Below are 16,829 nucleotides of genomic sequence, written 5' to 3'. Positions count from 1 at the left end.
GCTCCCCCAAGTTCCTGCAGTTATATTGTGCAGGAGAAGATGACATTTTTCCCCTTAATAATGGCACACCATTTCTGCTATAATTTCTCCCATGGAAAAATAAACAGCACTTAGTGGTGTCCATGAAAGTGGGGTGAATGGTGGGAAGCTGACCTCAGAATAAGGGATGCAGAGTGTTAGCTGAGAAGAGATGGGGTGGAAGGAAATGAGAGCAGTGAAGGAAAGCGACAATAATAATTAAACAGTGAACCTTGGCACTTGGGTGCAATGATTTGTGTGAGAAGCACAGGCCATTTGATACACTGTCTCGTCCTCCTAAGATAGAGAGACACCTGCCTTTTCACAGGTGAGAATCTGGTCCAGAGGAGTTGAGACTTAAGAATGAACAGTCTATCTGTGGTCAAGTCAGGAATAGAAATAAGACCTACAGGGAAAAATGGAGTCCCCTGGGAAAAACACTGGGCAGGAGGCTGTTACTGTTTTGACATGATTAGGAAATTCAGGAGTAATTCCCTCATTCATTCAGCAAACATGCCCTGAGTGCCTTCTGCCTGCCCTGCACTGCTCTAGGCACGGGGAGTAATCAGAATTCCAAAAACTGAGATCACTAGGGAGGCTTGGAGTTCTGGAGATGGGGGCTGGTTGCAGCAGGGCCCTGTGCATGGCTTTGGCGGAGCCTGGTGTCTGCCCATCTCCAGGCACATGTGGGTGCCCATGCTGGGGATGGGGTGGTCTGGGGAGCCAGGTGCAGGTAAGCTCTATGGTGGGGGTTCTTCACCATGTTTGGTCCACAGACCCTTTTGCCAGTCAGATGAAAATCATGGACCCCTTACTAATTCTACTCTATACTGTGTATCATTTAATAAATATATCACACCTGCACCAACATGTTCCCACAAGAATGTTTTTTTGAATTTCAATTCAAGCTCACAGATCCCTGGTTAAGAACCCCGAACCTTGGGCGTGTGTTCTTGGGAAATAGCAGGGAATGCTCAACGGCTGAAAAAAAAAATGTTAAGAAATATCCCAATTTAGCAGCTCATTAAGTCGACAATTACACCCGAGGGCTGTATCAGTTCTGGCTGGATCCCTGCTCACCTCGCGTCCTGGCCTGCAGGAGGGCTGGTTTGGTCAGGGCCTGCCAGTCTGCCTCTTCCCCCTGAACCCACAAGGCACCCCATAACAGGGGGAGGCAGACAGGGGCCGGTTCCCCAACACTTGCCACCTGAGAAGGGTAAAGCAGCCATCACTTGATGAGGACCCGGCTCATTTAATGCTTATCACAATCCTATAAGGTTCAGAGAATTCCCATTTTGCTGGTGAGACTAAGAGCAAAACACTGTACTCAGCACTTTACATATAAAACCCATTGACCCCTCCTGAAAACTCCATGACATGGTTACTGTTGTCATTCCCTTTTTCATATGGGGAACCTGAGGCACTGAGCAGTGACATAAGCTTCCCAAAGTCACACACCTAGAAAGTGCTGGGGCTAGAATTAAACTCAGGCAGACTAGGACCAGTGTCCTGGTCACCAGCATATGCCATACTTCTCCCATTTTCCAGAGGAGGAGGCCCAGGAAGGTGTCTCAAGCCTATGTCTTATCTGAATTTGGATCTAGGCACACAGTGTGACCAGGCCAGCTAAGCTCCCTGGTCCCTTTGGAAGGGACCAGAAAGGAATGCAAACCAAGGGAAACCTCTTTTCAATCCCGTTAGGGTGGACCCGTGGGAGTGCTATCAGGATACCTGGCAGACGACCTGCAGCGTGTTGGAGCACCACCGGGACCTCATGAAGGTGAGCTGGGCCGTGGCTGGGGGTGAGTGGATCCACGGAGCATGGGGGAGGCGCTGGGCCTGTGGAGGAGCTGCTGCCCTACTGACCTGATTTCAGCCTCCTCCTCCTCAGCCAGTTGTGGGGGGATCAGCCCATGAACGGCACCAACAAGGAACCAGGAGCAGCAGCAGAGGCTGCTCCCTGCCTTCTATCCCCTAACTTGACTTCCTGGTTCAGACATTGTTGCTGGATATGACCTGGCGAAATTTTAATCCTCCTGCAGCAAGTTCAAGGTTGGAATGCAGGAGCTCAGTTTTAGAACTCCAGAAAGTGAGGAGAGGAAGAGAGGAAGTGAAGAGCTGGAGAAAAGGGGGGTACTTGGGGGAGATACAAGCAGGCAGGCCATCCCGCTCTGCCTATAGAGGGGTTGACAGGTCCCCTTACTCCAGCATAAGGACGCTGCTGCCATGGCCCTGCATGCCTGTCGGAGCTCTACGAGCAGATGGTACTCTGACCTCTGTTTTATTAATGGGTGAAAGGATGGGTGAGAACTCCCAACAGCCCCTGTCTTTCTGGCTGGGTCTGGGTATTGCAGCTGAGCTGCAGAGACTGAAGAGTTGGTTGCCAGGTTTGAATGGGCGCCACACAAACCAGCAGCACTGGCCAGAGTCTGCAGAAAACACCCATCACAGATAAATACCAACCCATCCTCTCCCACAGTGACAGGCTGGAAAGCCATGCCATCCATAGCAAGGAGCCTGGCAGACCAAAACAAGAAACAATAAATTCTCTCCCCTGCCCTGACCCTGAGGCAGAGCACCCTCAGCCCCAAGAAACCACCTGAATGGTACTGTTCTGATACACAGTGAACCCTATCCCACCTGTATGCTAGCTGTTGGAGGGCCTGCCAGAATCTTCTTGGGGAGCTGACAGCACCCACTGACCACCCGATGCTCACCAAACAGGCAGCAGAGCTTTATTTTAATAGATGTGGAGCTTTAGGTTTCCAGACTATCCCGGGGGTTAAAGAGGAGAGGTAGAGAGGACTGGCTAGCTGTTGGTCAGTCCATTTAAGGTTTTTTGTTCCCCCATAGAACTGAAGAAAGCTGATCTCAACCTTTCACACACATCCAGAGTCCTTCTTCATCCCCTTGAAAGGGGACATGGGGTGGCACTGACATGCTCTTCTGTGCTGGGCTCAAAACAGCAATAATAATAGCAATCACATCTTACTGTATAAGGGTGTATCAGTTAGGATACACTAAAATATGCTGTGGTAACAAACAATGCTGGGAAGCGGACTTGGCCCAGTGGATAGGGCATCTGTCTACTACATGGGAGGTCCGCGGTTCAAACCCCGGGCCTTCTTGACCTGTGTGCAGCTGGCCCATGTGCAGTGCTAAGGCGCTCAAGGAGTGCCGTGCCAAACGGGTGTCCCATGTAGGGGAGCCCTACATGCAATGAGTGTGCCCCGTAAGGAGAGCCGCCCAGCGCGAAAGTGCAGCCTGTCCAGGAATGGCGCCACACCCACGGAGAGCTCACACAGCAAGATGACGCAAAAAAAAAGAGACACAGATTCCCGTGCTGCTGACAACAACAGAAGCAAACAGAGAATACGCAGCAAATGGAACAGACAACTGGGGTGGGGGGGGGGGGTGCAGAGAGAAACAAATAAAATACATCTTTTAAAAAAACAATGCTAAAATCACAGTGGTTAACACAAGTACTTTTCTAACTCACACTACATGTCAGCTGGGGGTCACGTGGGGGCCTGTGCTTCTTCTAGTCACTCAAAAGATTCTTAAAGACAGGTGCTTCCATGACCATCTTGGCAGGAGAAAGAGACTATGGGGAATCAAGAACTGGTTTTTAAAGCTTCTTCCTGCAAATGATACATGTCATTTCTGCTCACATCTCATTGGCCAAAGCAAATCTCATAACCATACTCCAAAGGGTACGGGGAAGTACAGTCCTACTATATGCCCAGAAAGTAGAGAGCTGGTGTTTTAGTTTCCCAGGCTGCTTAAAACAAATACCATTAAATGGTTCAGCCTGAATAATGGGAATTTATTGGTTTACAGTTTTGAGACCGAGAAAATGTCCAAATCGAGCATCATCAAGGCAATGCTTTCTTCTTGAAAACTGGCTCCAGGAATCCTTAGCTCCTCTGTCACATGACAAGGCACATGGTGACCAACTGCTGATCTCTCGCCTCTCTTCTGGGTTTCATTGATTTAGGCTTCTTGCTTCTGTGGATTTCTCTATTTATATTCATTCCATTTATAAAGGACTCCAGTAATAGCATTAAGACCCATCCTGAGAGAGGTGGGTCACACATTAACTGAAGTAGCCGCATCAGAAGGTCCTACTTACAATGGGTCTACACCCGCAGGAATGGATTATTTAAGAACATGTTTTTTCTGGTGTACATACAGCTTCAAACCAGCCTGGCAATACTGGTGAACAGCACTGAGGACTACCACATAGGATCTTGTAGTTTGCATAGCATTTTTTTTCCATTTGCAGCACAGGATAAACTTTGCTGTTATTCCTGTTTTTGAGAATTGAAGACACAGACTCAGAAAGGTTTAATGAGTTGTCTAAACTCATCCATCTGGTTAACGCAAGTCTTTTAATTTCATATCCTGGGCTGGTTCCAATATATGACCCAGTCTTCTTCCTTCACTCTGGCTCATGTCTGATGGGAGTTTGCCTCTGCTTTTGACTGAAGGCCAAAAGGAAGTAGGCAGAAAGGCTATGAAAGACCTTTACCATGTGACAGCCCCCATGGGTCTCTGAACTGTTCAGTCACTTGTGTACACACACATACATGCTCACTGTCCCTTTGCTCAAGTTCAGGGCACATAGCAAGCACAGGCCATTTAAACCCACTAACCAACCTTTCCTCCCTGACTCCCTGAGTCTGTAGTTAGATGTTTTAGTCTACTGGGCTGCCAAAAGTAATATACTAGAAATGAGTCTGCTTTTACAAAAGGGGTTTATTAGCTTACAAGCTTACTATTTCAAGACTGAGAAAAATGTCCAAATTGAAGCATCATCAGGTGATGCTTTCTCCCTGAAGCTTAACTGCCAGTGATCCTAGACTCCTGTGTCGCATGGCAAGGCACACAATGGTGTCTGCTGGTCTCTCCCTTCTTTTCTGTTGCTTAAAGCTCCTGGCTTCTGTGGCTTTCTTTGTCAGTTTCTATTGCTTTTTCTCTTCATCTAAATTTCCTTCTCTTGAAAAGAACTCCAATAAGAGGATTAAGACCCACCCTGGGCCACATCTTCCTGAAGTAACCTAATCAAAAGGCCCCATTTAGACTAGGTTTACACCTACAGGAATGAATTAGCATTAAGAACATGATTTTCTGGGGTCCAGATAGCTTCAAACCATCACACAAGGCTAATAAGCAATTCTCCTGCCCCCTCCCTCGCAGCTTCCCAGCACCAAAATTATCTCTGGGGATAGACTAGTGAAGAGAGCAGATCTATAGACAGAGAAGATTAGGGAAGGGAGGGAAGCATTTGCCCAGCTTGGGGAGGGTGCCCAGACTCCACACTGTGGTTTGTCCCCATGCTCAAGCCAATTCCCAGTTGGGATTCTAATTTAATGGGACAGAAATATGGAAGAGCCTCTTGTTCAGGAAGCAACGTGGTCATGACAGCTGTCTGTGTGGGGAAGATAGGATTTGGAACAGAAGGGAGAAAAGAAATAAAAGTGCTGGTGCCCCAGCTCAACCCCAGCAGCTGCTACACTGGGGAAAGCCTCGGCCTCCATGATGGAAGGGAGGCGCCAGGGCCCCTCAGGGCACACCCAGGCTCTGGCTTTCAGGCTGCTGGCTAAATGCCTTGGGTTTCCTGAACCTTTCCTCTGCTACTCAGGAGGCTTAAGAACACCAGAGGAGCACGTCCAGGAGCTCCAGCTGTTGCACTGATGAGCAGAGGTGACAGAATGTAGGTCATACATTGCCCCCCCTCCCCATACCCCCCAGTGACAGGCCAGTGCTTCTGGCTCAGAGAGAAGACCTACCTGAGAGGTGGATATGCAGCTCAAGAGGTGACTCGGGGCGATGAGAACATGAGAGCACATAGAGGGCAGACTGGGCCAGAGGGGGCACGCAGCCAGCCACTTATTTCTCTAGGATGGAAGAGGTCAAATGGGGCTGAGGATGCAGCAAGAGAAAGATAGTTGAAAGAAATTCCTCAGCAGCAGGTCAGTTATTAAACGAGAATGTGAGGTTTCCTCTTCTGGAGGGGAAATAATAATAAAAAAGGAAACAGACTACCCCTCCCACCCTACCAGCCGCAGCTGGGCAGAGAAGCCTACACAGCCGAGACGATCTGGGGGCACCAGCCCCAGCCTGGCTTCCAGCTGTGCCCAGACGCTGCCATGCTCTCCTTCTCTCAGGAATATTTCCAAAGTGACCAGGCACCCCACAAGGTAATGGGCCTTGTCTTTGTGAGGTGTCCTGCTCTTCCAGGGCTCAGAAGGGCCCAGGTGAAGTTCTACCTGTGGAAGAGGAGCCTTCAGAGGGTCTTCCCAGCTCTGGGGATTGGGGGTCCTCTGACAACAGAGCTCAGTCATCCTGAAAATATGGTAGGGGGCAGGGGCTGGTGGGTACCATCACTCCTGAGAGTCTGGCTTTCAGGGTAGGGACCTTAAATGAGCAGTGACTCTTGTGAAGATAAACAGAAAATGTGTCCTGTTTCACCATTGCCTAATAGCTACTCTCCCACTCACTGAATACAAGTGAGAGGTGATTCTGGGTCAGATGTGAAGAATGCCGTGTTGTGAGCTCTATGGTTTCTGCGGCATTCGAGAGAAGCCACAGGCCTGATAACCCAAGATGATAACACACAGAGAATTTCCGTTTGGCTCTGGAATGTGCTTTCACACTGGTGAGCAGGTGCAAGGGTGTTTGGAACACCTTGCCCGCCTCATGCAACGCGAACGCATCCTGCTCTGCCTGGCACCAGCTCCTTTGCTTGTTTTTGGCAACTAAGGGCTTGAGAGGCCGCAGGTGGTGATGGTGCATCATGTTATGACCTTGCCCAAGCTTCCAGAACTCTTGGCACATGGGCACATCTGAGCCCCCTGAAGCCAGTGGGCAGGGCAGGTACCCCTGTTACCCAGAAGATTACACCATCAGCTGTCGCTTACTCAGGTCCTCCATGTGCCAGGCATGTCACTAGGCATGTTTCATGCACGCATGTAATCTACTGCAACCCAAAATGCAGGTGTTGTGTCCGACTCTGGAGCTGAGTTTCCAGAGGTTAAGTACCTGTCCAAGGTCACATAGCCAGATGAGGGCAGAGCTGTAATTTGAGCCCAGATCTGTGAGCTACCTGCTTCCTGCTGGCCTACTGGCCACACGATGGAGCTGGGTCTAGAACCCACTGCACTCTCCCTTAGCTCTAGATGCCGTACCATGATGAGCATTTGGATGAGCAGCAGGTGGGCATTTGGAGATTTGCCACTGGCTGATGACACTGACTCTGAGCTTCTCCCTTTCCCTAGCGGGTGACCGGCTGCATCCTCTCCAATGTGAACACACCTTCCATGACACCAGTGATCGGACAGCCCCAACACGAGACCCCCCAGCCCATTTACCAGAACAGCAACGTGCCCACCAAACCCACCGCAGGTAGGGGAACACTGGGACGGAGCAGTGGTTCTGACTACAGCGTGCCTCAGAGTCGCCTGGAGAGCTCGATTCAGCACAGATTGCTGCTTTGACCCCAGAATTTGATCCAGTGGGTCTGGGAGGGGAGAGATAACTTGCATTTCTAACAAGTTCCTATGCGATGCTGATACTGCTGGTCTGGAGACCACACTTTGAGAATCCTTGATACAGAGCATCTGAGAGGGATAGTCTCAGTAAGAGAGAGAGAGAGAAGAGGGAGATACAGCTGTGGGGTTGCACATTATTTTTCTGCATTTAAGCACAAATATAGTTGGATAAAGTGGAGCCGAAAGATACAAAAGGGAGCATTTTTCTCTGCCTCTTCCAGGGAGGTTGAAGAGTTGCCCAAGGTCACACAGTGATGAAGTAGGAGGGCCTGGAGTCAAACTCAGAGAGTTAACTCCTGAGCCCACACACTTAGCCCCTTCCCCAGCGACAGAGCGCGGGGGCCACCAACACTTACCCAGCACCTATTGCTGTATGTCCATACAGTGCTCCACGCTTTACACAAGTTCTCATTTAATGCAGTAATTCCATGAGATAAATATCATGTTCCCATTTGCAAATAGAAAACCAAGGTTCAGAGAAGGTAAGTGATTTGCCCAAGTCACATAGCTCAAAACTAGAAGAGGCAGAATTTATATTCAGGACTGTTTAACTCCAAGATTTGTGTTCTTTCTAATATTTCCTTCTAGGCCAAAAGAGACAGATCCTGGCAGAGAGAGCACTACTTTCAGGCCTAGAGTCCAGAAGCTATGATATAATTGGTTTATTATAAACAGGGCAATTCACAAAGTTCCAGCATTTTAGTGTGCATACAGCTACATGTGGGGGCTCGGGAAAAATGTTCTCTTTTGGAGCCCAGAGAGATCATTGAAACCAGATAGATCCCTTTCAATTCAAACAAGGTATATGATTATTCTAAAGTCCATTTACATGGGAAGGAATGCCTTATTAGCCCAGCAAAAATTATTCCAAGCATGTACTTTGAGTGTCTTGGGATCTGGATGTTACTGTTCAGTGGCAGGAGGCACTGAGCACAGAGTATAGATAGCACAAGGCCAGTGAGGAGAAATGCTCATGATATAAAAAATGAAAAGAAACATTGCATATATATCTTTAAATACAGATTATGGTCCAGCTTATGTTATGTAGACAAACCTACAAAGCATACATTAAAAAATATGGAAGAAAGGCAATAATATACCAGTGTGTTAGCAGTGGTTATCTCTAGGGGTGGGATTATGGCTGCTATTTATTTTCCTCTTTACAGTCTTTTACATTTTCCAATTTTCTTTGCAATGTGATAAATATGACCAGAAAGTAAATTCCTGTCTATGGCTCAAGATGCTTGTACCTTGGGCTATGAATGAGGAAAAGGAATTTTTGCTGTCCCATTTCTTTTCTTTCTCTCCACCCGCTTTCTGCCTCCCACTACCCAAGCTCCAGTGCCACCCCATTGTTTACAGCGGCCCAAATGCTAAGCCAACACCAGTGTAAGTTGTGAGTGGCTTGCTCCCTCTGCCCTGACTGCCTTGCTTTCTCCCATAGCCAAGATCTTGGGAAAGGTGGGAGAAAGCCTAAGCAGGATCTGCTGTGTCCGCCCGCCCGTGGAGCGCTTCACCTTCGTGGGTAAGTGAGCGAGAACCTTCCTTCCCCAGTCAGACCCTCTCTGCCTCTTCCCATCTCTCATTAGCACTGAGCACCTGCTATGGGGTGACCATGTGTGGAGCATGAATTCAGAGAGACCAGAGGAGATGGGAATGTCGAGAGGTCTGCAAGGCCAGTCTGTGGTGGGGGGCCCGAGGGTGAGATCAGCCTGGCCTGGGCTGCCTGGGGAGACCTCACATGGTCCTCTCCCCAGCTTGAGGGTGTGCTGCTTCCCACCCCCCAGAGAAGGTGTCTACGTGCCTAAGGGTTTTGGTGGGGCCCAGAGTCCTGGCCAGGCCCTCCAGCTCTGGCAGGTCTGCCCTCCTGCTGAGCGGCGAAGAAGGCACATGCTCTTTCCTCTTTGCCTGTGCTTGGCTGCTCCCCCAAGGACTCATCAAGGAGACACTATCAGAGTCCCCAAGGCACTTTCTTCTGAAAACCCCAAATTCAATTCCGCAGAAGAGCTGATGAGTCAGACCTTATGCCTTTGGTTCTTTGGGACTTTTTTCCTGCCATTTCTGAAATTGCCAATTTCAGGCATCTTGAAAAGGAACTCAGAGAAGAACAACTAAGGAAGAAGAGAGGCAGGTGGACTAGATAACCTCTCTGGTTTTGTGGGTGTGCACACTCTCGCACACTCGTGCACCCCCTACAGGCATTTGCACACAGGAGGGCACCTGTCAGAGGCTCTGTCTTCCACATCTTCCTGTGGGCTCTTGCGACCTACTGCCACGTGAAAAATCTCAACATCTCAGTTTTGCTTGTTCAAAGCAGGCATCTCCTAAGGAGAGAGAGCCACCTCCTTGTTTCTGGGAGAGCTGTCTCGCTATGTTTTGAGGACGTTGCTCTTGTGCCTCCCTAAGACAGAGATATAAATATGAGCACGTGTGGGTTCATAACTGGTTTCCCAGTGAGCCTCTCTCATTCAGAAAGTCCCAGAAATGTGAATTCCTGCCCCTGGGGTGTGGGGAATCGGGTCCCTCCCTCTCTGTTTTATGCTGGACTGTGCTCTCCACTCACTCTTTTCAGATGCCCCTGGGCAGGGAGGCAAGGGCATCCCGTCCACCACTTCCCCTACCCCCAGCACTCCTGCAGAGGAGGCCCCAAGGCAGACCCCGCGATGGGTACCACCCAGCGCCCAGGAAGCTGGGTCCCTAATACCTCTGTGTTCTCTTCCCTCCCCAGATGAGAATGCCAATCTGGGCACGGTAATGCGGTACGAGGAAATCGGTGAGTGGGGCTGGACAAGAGGGGACATTGGGAGCTGCCCCCCCACCAATGTTGGGGGGAGGGGAGAGATTCTGAAGACCTGGGTGTGGCAGGGTCTACCCTCAGGAGAATAACTGTTCCCAAGCAAGATCACTCTTAGTTGTCTCCCCTAACTGGGCCCTCCTAACTGGGCTCAGGCCAGTTCCCAGGAGGCAGGACAGGCCTAGCTGGCAATTTTTCTTTCGGAGCCTTTCCCCCTCTCTAAAAGCTATCAAAGTTGAGTTTGAGGGCCAGCCAGAGATCCTTCTTTTGCCCAAGGATGCTGCACACGAGGCGAAAGAGCTTCCCTGTCGTCCTTATCAGAGGTTTTCAGTGCGTGAAGCTGGAGGGGGAGCGAGATGCCTGAGAGCCCCTGCAGCCCCACTGTCTGTGTGACATCAGGCTGGCCATAGCCCCGTGGCGGGGGTTACAAAGAGCTGTCAGGAAGGGAAGGAGTTGACTGTCTTGTGTTAGCGAGCTACGTTCTAAGTCACCCTGAGAAGCAAACCAGAAAACTGAAATCTTTCCAAGGTTCCAGGATGGGTGATAAGTGGGAGATACAAGCATCTGAAGTGGGGAAAGGGCCGACAGATGCCAGAATGGAGCTGGGGGCTAGAGTTGGCACAGATATCAGGTAACAAGATGTGCCAACGACACCTGGAGTGCCTGGGTCTCTAGGATGAGGGGCGGCCTGGTATCCAGCAGACGGGCTCCACCTGGAACTCCCAGTGAAAAGGGACTGAGGCATCTCCCTCCTTGGGTCCCTCTGTCTCCGGACTGGAGATCCTGGGTGGAGGAGAGACTCCCGCAGGGGATGGCCTAATACAATGTATCAAACTGTATCTGAGCTCCAGGTTCTAGCAGGAGGCCCAGGGTGCATTTTCAAGGAGCTTCTCTGGTCTTGTCTGAGCTGAGGCCCAGTGGGATGCTGGAGCCAGCTTACACCAGTTTGTGAGAAACGATTATAAATTTTTAAGACTTTTGTGAGTCGGTTGTTAAACACAGCCATTATTAAAAATTGTTGTATAAACTTAGTTAAATAGTGTTAAAAGCAAAAGTAACAACTACTCAAAACTCCTCACTCCCTCCTTGTTTTACTACATTTTAATATCATTTATTTACCAGTCACTGTCTAAGGGGCACAGAATGGGCACCTGGCTTCCTGGTTGCTCCCGAAGAAGGCAGGAGCACCTGGCTCATGTTCCACAGCCCCTGGACGCCCTGATGGCCAGGAGGGAGTGGCGGGTGGGGTGGGAGCCCTGCATGCCCTCTTCCCTGAAGCGACCACACCTGGCCAGGAACTGCTGCCTTCCTCGGCAGGCTCCACATCTCCAGACTTTTAAAACTGTATTACGGGGTGCATTTCTTTCTCCTTGTCCTAGAAAGAGTTTATTGTGGCCACGTTTCAGCCATGACCTTGTCTGTTTTCCCTGCATCCAAGGTCATTGTATTAAGCCATCCCCTGCGGGACTCAGGGAGTTTCCCCTGCTCCAGATAGGGAAGGTTCCCCCGTGTTGCACAGCAGCCGAGCTGGGGTTTGCCAGGTGCTTTGGCTTGCGTTTTCTCCCGGAGCCTTGAGAGAGAAGGGGCAGCCCTAGCCCCCTTACTCTTCCTGCCCTCTTAGGAGTTGGGGTGATCAGGCCATCGCAATGATGGAAAATGGAGCTGGGGAGTGACCGCCTCCCTCTGGCTTATCCCTGAGGCTCACCCGCAACCGGCTGAAAGGAACCGAGTCCTCCAGCGTCTGCTGAAGACGAAAAGGAACGTGGGGCAGGGGCGGGGCCAGGGCCGAGGGTCGGAGAAAGGAGAGCTGGGCGGCTAGGAGAGCTGCGCGCAGCCGCCGGGGTGGTGGCAGCGGTGGCGGCTGCCGCGGTGTGCGGTGGCAGCCGGGACGCGCCGCGGGGATTCGCCTAGCTGGCATTCCTGGGAGAGGGGTGAGGGGGGAGCGCAGGTTCTGGCTACCCGCCCTCGGCGGAGGGCGACCTGGAGGAGGAGGCGGGAGCGAGCAGCCCTGCCTCAGGGCTCTGTGCAGTGTGTGGCTCTGAGCCCCCGCGCCCCCCGGTGTTGAAATCCCCTTGCACGCTTCACGCGAAGCAAAAAGCCATTTTCTCCCAGCCCAGTTAGCACCATGGCCCCATTTCGATATTCTCAAGCAGGTGACTTCTCCTCCGGGGCTACCCCAGACAAACGCGAGTTGGTCTCTTAAGATAAACCGGGAGAAATCACCGCTGCCCTCCAGCGGCCACAGTTGGCACCTCAGGGTCTGCCAGGACTTGGCTGCAACAATGTACATCAGCTGAGATCCCGCAAGACAAGGCACTGACCCCACTCTTGAATTTTCTGTACTTTGGCTTTAAAAAAGTTCCCATGCTATGCTTAGGTGGGAGAGCAAATCCCTGGTTTGGGAACTGAAAAGAGATTCCTTTTCATGGCTGTAGGACAGCTGTGTTTCTCAGCGTTGGCCCTGTTGTCATTTGGGCCCAGGTTCTTTTTTCTGGGGGCTGCCCTGTGCATTGAAGGATGCTTAGCAGCACCCCTCATCTCTATCCACTAGATGCCTGCACCTCCTCCCACTCCAGCTGTGACCTCCAAAAATACCTCCAGACTTTGCCAAATGTCCCCTGAGGGGGCAAAATCCCACCCCCCGGAGAACCTCTGGTCCAGAAGAAGTGTGGGGCCAGCACATCCTCTGGACTTGGTCACTTACATGAATTTTTAGGCAACCAGAGTTAGAAAGCCTCAGCATTCCATAGGGAACAGGCTTGGAACTCTGGAGGACTCCGAGTGGGAGATGGGGGACAACAGGATCTCAGGCATGAGCCCTGTTGGCTCCGCTCAGATCTCAGCCACACCAGGTCCTGGCTCATCTTCCCCAGACAGGGAGTTGGGCCAGCAACTCCATGACGTAACAGCCCCTTACAGGTGGGAAGGTGCCACTGACTCAGGCAAGCTTGTTGTGCTGCAAGAGCAGAGGCATGACACCCACGGCAGCTACCCCAGACTGCCTGGGAGGCTCTCAGCAGGCTGTGCAGCCTCTGGCACCAGCGCATTCACCCATTCAACATGTCCTGAGCACCTACTGTATGTTGGTCACTCTGCCAGATGCTGAGGGTATAAATGAAGGTAAATGAAGGTCTCTATAAGACCAGAATGTGATATGGAAAAGAAAGGCTGCAGGAATATTTAGGAGTTAAGATCCCAGAACTCAGTGGGTTTCCCTGAGACACATCGGCAGAGTTCCTGGGACAGTGAGATGCCAGCACTGTCGGTCCTCAGCATAGCAGCCTGCCGTCCCTTCTGAACCCTCTGGAGACTCCTCCTACAGCAGGGAGCTCACCATCTGAGAGTCGGCCTCAGGTCGTCTAAGACTGGTAGCTCTGGCAGTGGACGTCTCTCAGCCGCAGGGCAGGGCCGTGGCTGCCTCTGGGAACTGGTGCTCAGCTCAGACAGGGCTGCCTCGGTGCTTCAGACAAGATGCCTCCCTCTTGACAGGAGGACTTAGCATGCCTGGGAGTGACACACCGACACCACCCCGAGCTACCTCCCAGGCGAAGAAGAACTCTCCCCATGGAGTTCCAAGAACCCCAGGATTCTTTTTCCCCATCATTCAGTTTTACTGAGTGAATCAGCCTGTTTTAAATGGCAATGGGCCTCACTGGGATCGTTCAGAATGGGCTTAATGAGGGAAGCTAAATAACTGACAAGCAGGAAAGGTGCCTACATGCCAGGAAGAGTGCATGGGAAGGGCTGGGAGGGTTGCACAGCCTGGTTACTCAAGCCCTTTGCTGAAGACAGTGATCATGCAAGGACAGGACAGCGCTGAAAAACCCAGCTGATAAAGTGGGGGGAGGAAAGCACACCCTAAGGCCCCAGGGAGATTTGAACTCAACCCCTGGCTTACAATGCCAGTACTCTAACCCCTGAGCTATGGAGCCCCCATACGGGTAACATGGATTTCCTTAGGCTGGGAAAGCTGCTGCCGAATGACATACCTAACTAAAGTGAAGGGAGACAAAACCCCAGCAGAGAATCCAAACTCTGCTGATACTTGGGTTTGGTATGGAACAGGGATTCTTAACTGGGGATCCACAGAAAGATTTCAGGGAGTCTGTGAGCTCGAATTTGAAAAAATCAGGATATTATCTTTATTTTTTCTAACCTCTAACTGAAATCTAGCATTTGCACTTATGAAGATATGCAACAAATAAATTACAGTTAGTATTCGATTTCACCTGACTGGCAAAGGGGTCTGTGGAACAAAAAGGGTTAAGAACCCCAGATACAGAGCAAAAGAGAGACCCTTCAACCTTAGGGAAGACATGTAGCTGGGTCAGTCTCTGTTAGAGTGATCAGTTATCTTGCTTTAGCATGGAAAACCCCCAGTCCCAGGGACACGGGGACAGTTGGTCAGCCTCTCTAACCTGACCAAGTAATTCCTCCCTCAGGCATGAGGGTGGTCTGTAAACGAGCTCAAGGGGGAGGCAACCAAAGGTGTCTGCACTGCACACATTTGGGTGCAGTGGGTGCTTGGAAGAAGTGGACTCTAGGGCCACGAGGATGGGGGACTTCGTGTGTCCATCAGGGAGGGCTTTGGAGGACAGACAGGCTGTGAATTGACTGTTTCCCTGGTCTCCACTAATTGCCTTTACAAACTTTGTTTCCTCTCCTCAGAGCTGCGGATCTTGCTGCTGTGTGGCAGTGACCTGCTGGAGTCCTTCTGCATCCCAGGGCTCTGGAACGAGGCAGATGTGAGTAGCAAGGTTATTGCACCCCCATAGCTGGGATGGTAAAAATTGGGGAAATTTGAGTGTGGCCTCTTGTCTCCCCCCACCCCCTCCCCACACACACGTAGCCTCTTTTCCCCCAACTCCAGGGAGCTCCCAGGAGGATGACTCATTCTATGGAAGAAAACTTTATCTCCTAGTGCATTTTTACACTCACCCCTCCTCCTGTTTGCTCCGGAAAAGCCCCTGGAAAAAAGCAATCTGAGTTTCAGAAATACCTTGCTCCAAGTAGTGCCTGGCATGGGGGTGCGGGGAGAGGGAACAAAACGAAAACCTCTGCCCTTTTGAGATTTCTGTGTGTTGTGTTTGCTTTGATTTCTTTTGAAGAACTAGTAAACACCACCCTAGAATTCCCTCAACAAGAAAGAAGGGGTCAAGAGGGCAGAGTGTAAAGGCAAAAGGTCAGCAAGAACTTCCTGGCAATTGACTTGGGATAGAGTGAACCAGGCATTTAAACTTACACCACTTACAATCAACATCTTTTGTTACCAGATCGGACTGTGATTGTTTTAAACCAGCCAAGACCTAGAGTTACCATTCACTGATACATTCATTCTTGTTCTTGGAAGATATCATTCATCTGATAGTCTGAGCTGACACTTGCCCCCAACTCCATAGTCCCATGCAAATTACATTCCCAGTAACACATACAGCGCTTGTAAATTAACTTTCTGCTACGTGACCCCCTGAAGATCTCTCAAATCCTCTGGACCTCAGGGTTTTGTTTTGCTTTTTTAAAAAAATCTATAAAATACATAGAATGTTCTCTGTAACATTTTGCCATTTAAATGTCTCTGCCCTCAAGTATTTGAGATCTAGATTAGGTGGCAAGTGAAATCTTTTTGGAGTCTCTGGAGAGATAGAGAAACACACACACACATATGCACATTACTGAGTAAAAATCCAACCTACAGATTCCAGTTCTACTCCAGGGCCACTTGTGACAAAGCTATATTGTAAGCTTCAGTTTTCCCCATCTCTAAAATGGGGACAATAATGGCACCTACCTCATGGAGTTTGGGGGAGAATTAAATGAGATTGTCTGTGTAAGGTGCCTAGAACAGGGCCTGGCACACAGTGAGTCCAACAAATGTTATGGATTTACCTAAATAGCCACATAGATGCACACATAGATATTCAAGGTGAAGGCATAAGTGCTAATGTGCTATGGGGTAACAGAGAGGGGAGGGAGAGTTTCAGGGAAGCAAATCTTACCGTGTAGTCCTTTCATCTCCACCATGGAACAATTTCCGGTGGGTGAAATTCTAAACCTCCTTTCAGTTCTGGATTAAGTGGCTTAATAGCTTTTGCTTTCACTTCACAATGTACTGTGAAAGTAAAAAGTAACACCGACCAAATTCTGTACAAGATTTGAGCAAAGCGCTTTCAAAAATCTCGGCAAATCTTAGCAATTGCCTGGGGTCCCTCCCTTGGGAAGGCCCGGGCAGTTGCAGGGGGATTTTGAGGATGAATTCAGCAGCTGGAGCAGCAGCCTGGAGTAGCTTAGCCTGAGCAGGCAAACCCTAGGGCTGTTTGCCTCCTGCGGGGTGGGTCTCCTCTCAAGGGCAGACCCAGGTTTGGTGGGACCTGAAATTTGCATAATTTGAGGTAGTCCTGGCAAGGGAATCTCCATTCCTCCCAGTTCAATTGTGGACTACACAGTTCCCTCAGCTTCCTTCGGAA

General features: G+C 50.3%; 1 protein-coding gene across 14 annotated transcripts in view; it reads left to right on the top strand.

Moving 5' to 3' along the window:
* NMNAT2 (nicotinamide nucleotide adenylyltransferase 2) overlaps positions 1 to 16,829 on the top strand; it is a 231,319-nt gene that overhangs the window by 191,501 nt on the left and 22,989 nt on the right. For all 14 annotated transcript variants that reach the window (XM_058274846.1, XM_071207601.1, XM_071207605.1 and 11 more), the window contains 5 exons: positions 1,720 to 1,798; positions 7,299 to 7,425; positions 9,016 to 9,096; positions 10,300 to 10,344; positions 15,034 to 15,110. In XM_058274846.1, the coding sequence (XP_058130829.1) occupies positions 1,720 to 1,798; positions 7,299 to 7,425; positions 9,016 to 9,096; positions 10,300 to 10,344; positions 15,034 to 15,110 (409 nt within the window). The remainder of the gene's footprint in view (positions 1 to 1,719; positions 1,799 to 7,298; positions 7,426 to 9,015; positions 9,097 to 10,299; positions 10,345 to 15,033; positions 15,111 to 16,829) is intronic.

This window comes from Dasypus novemcinctus, chromosome 13, assembly GCF_030445035.2.
Source record: "Dasypus novemcinctus isolate mDasNov1 chromosome 13, mDasNov1.1.hap2, whole genome shotgun sequence".
Taxonomy (NCBI): domain Eukaryota; kingdom Metazoa; phylum Chordata; class Mammalia; order Cingulata; family Dasypodidae; genus Dasypus; species Dasypus novemcinctus.
The sequence above is the reverse complement of the archived record's forward strand: the minus strand, read 5'-3'. Positions and strand labels throughout refer to the sequence as shown.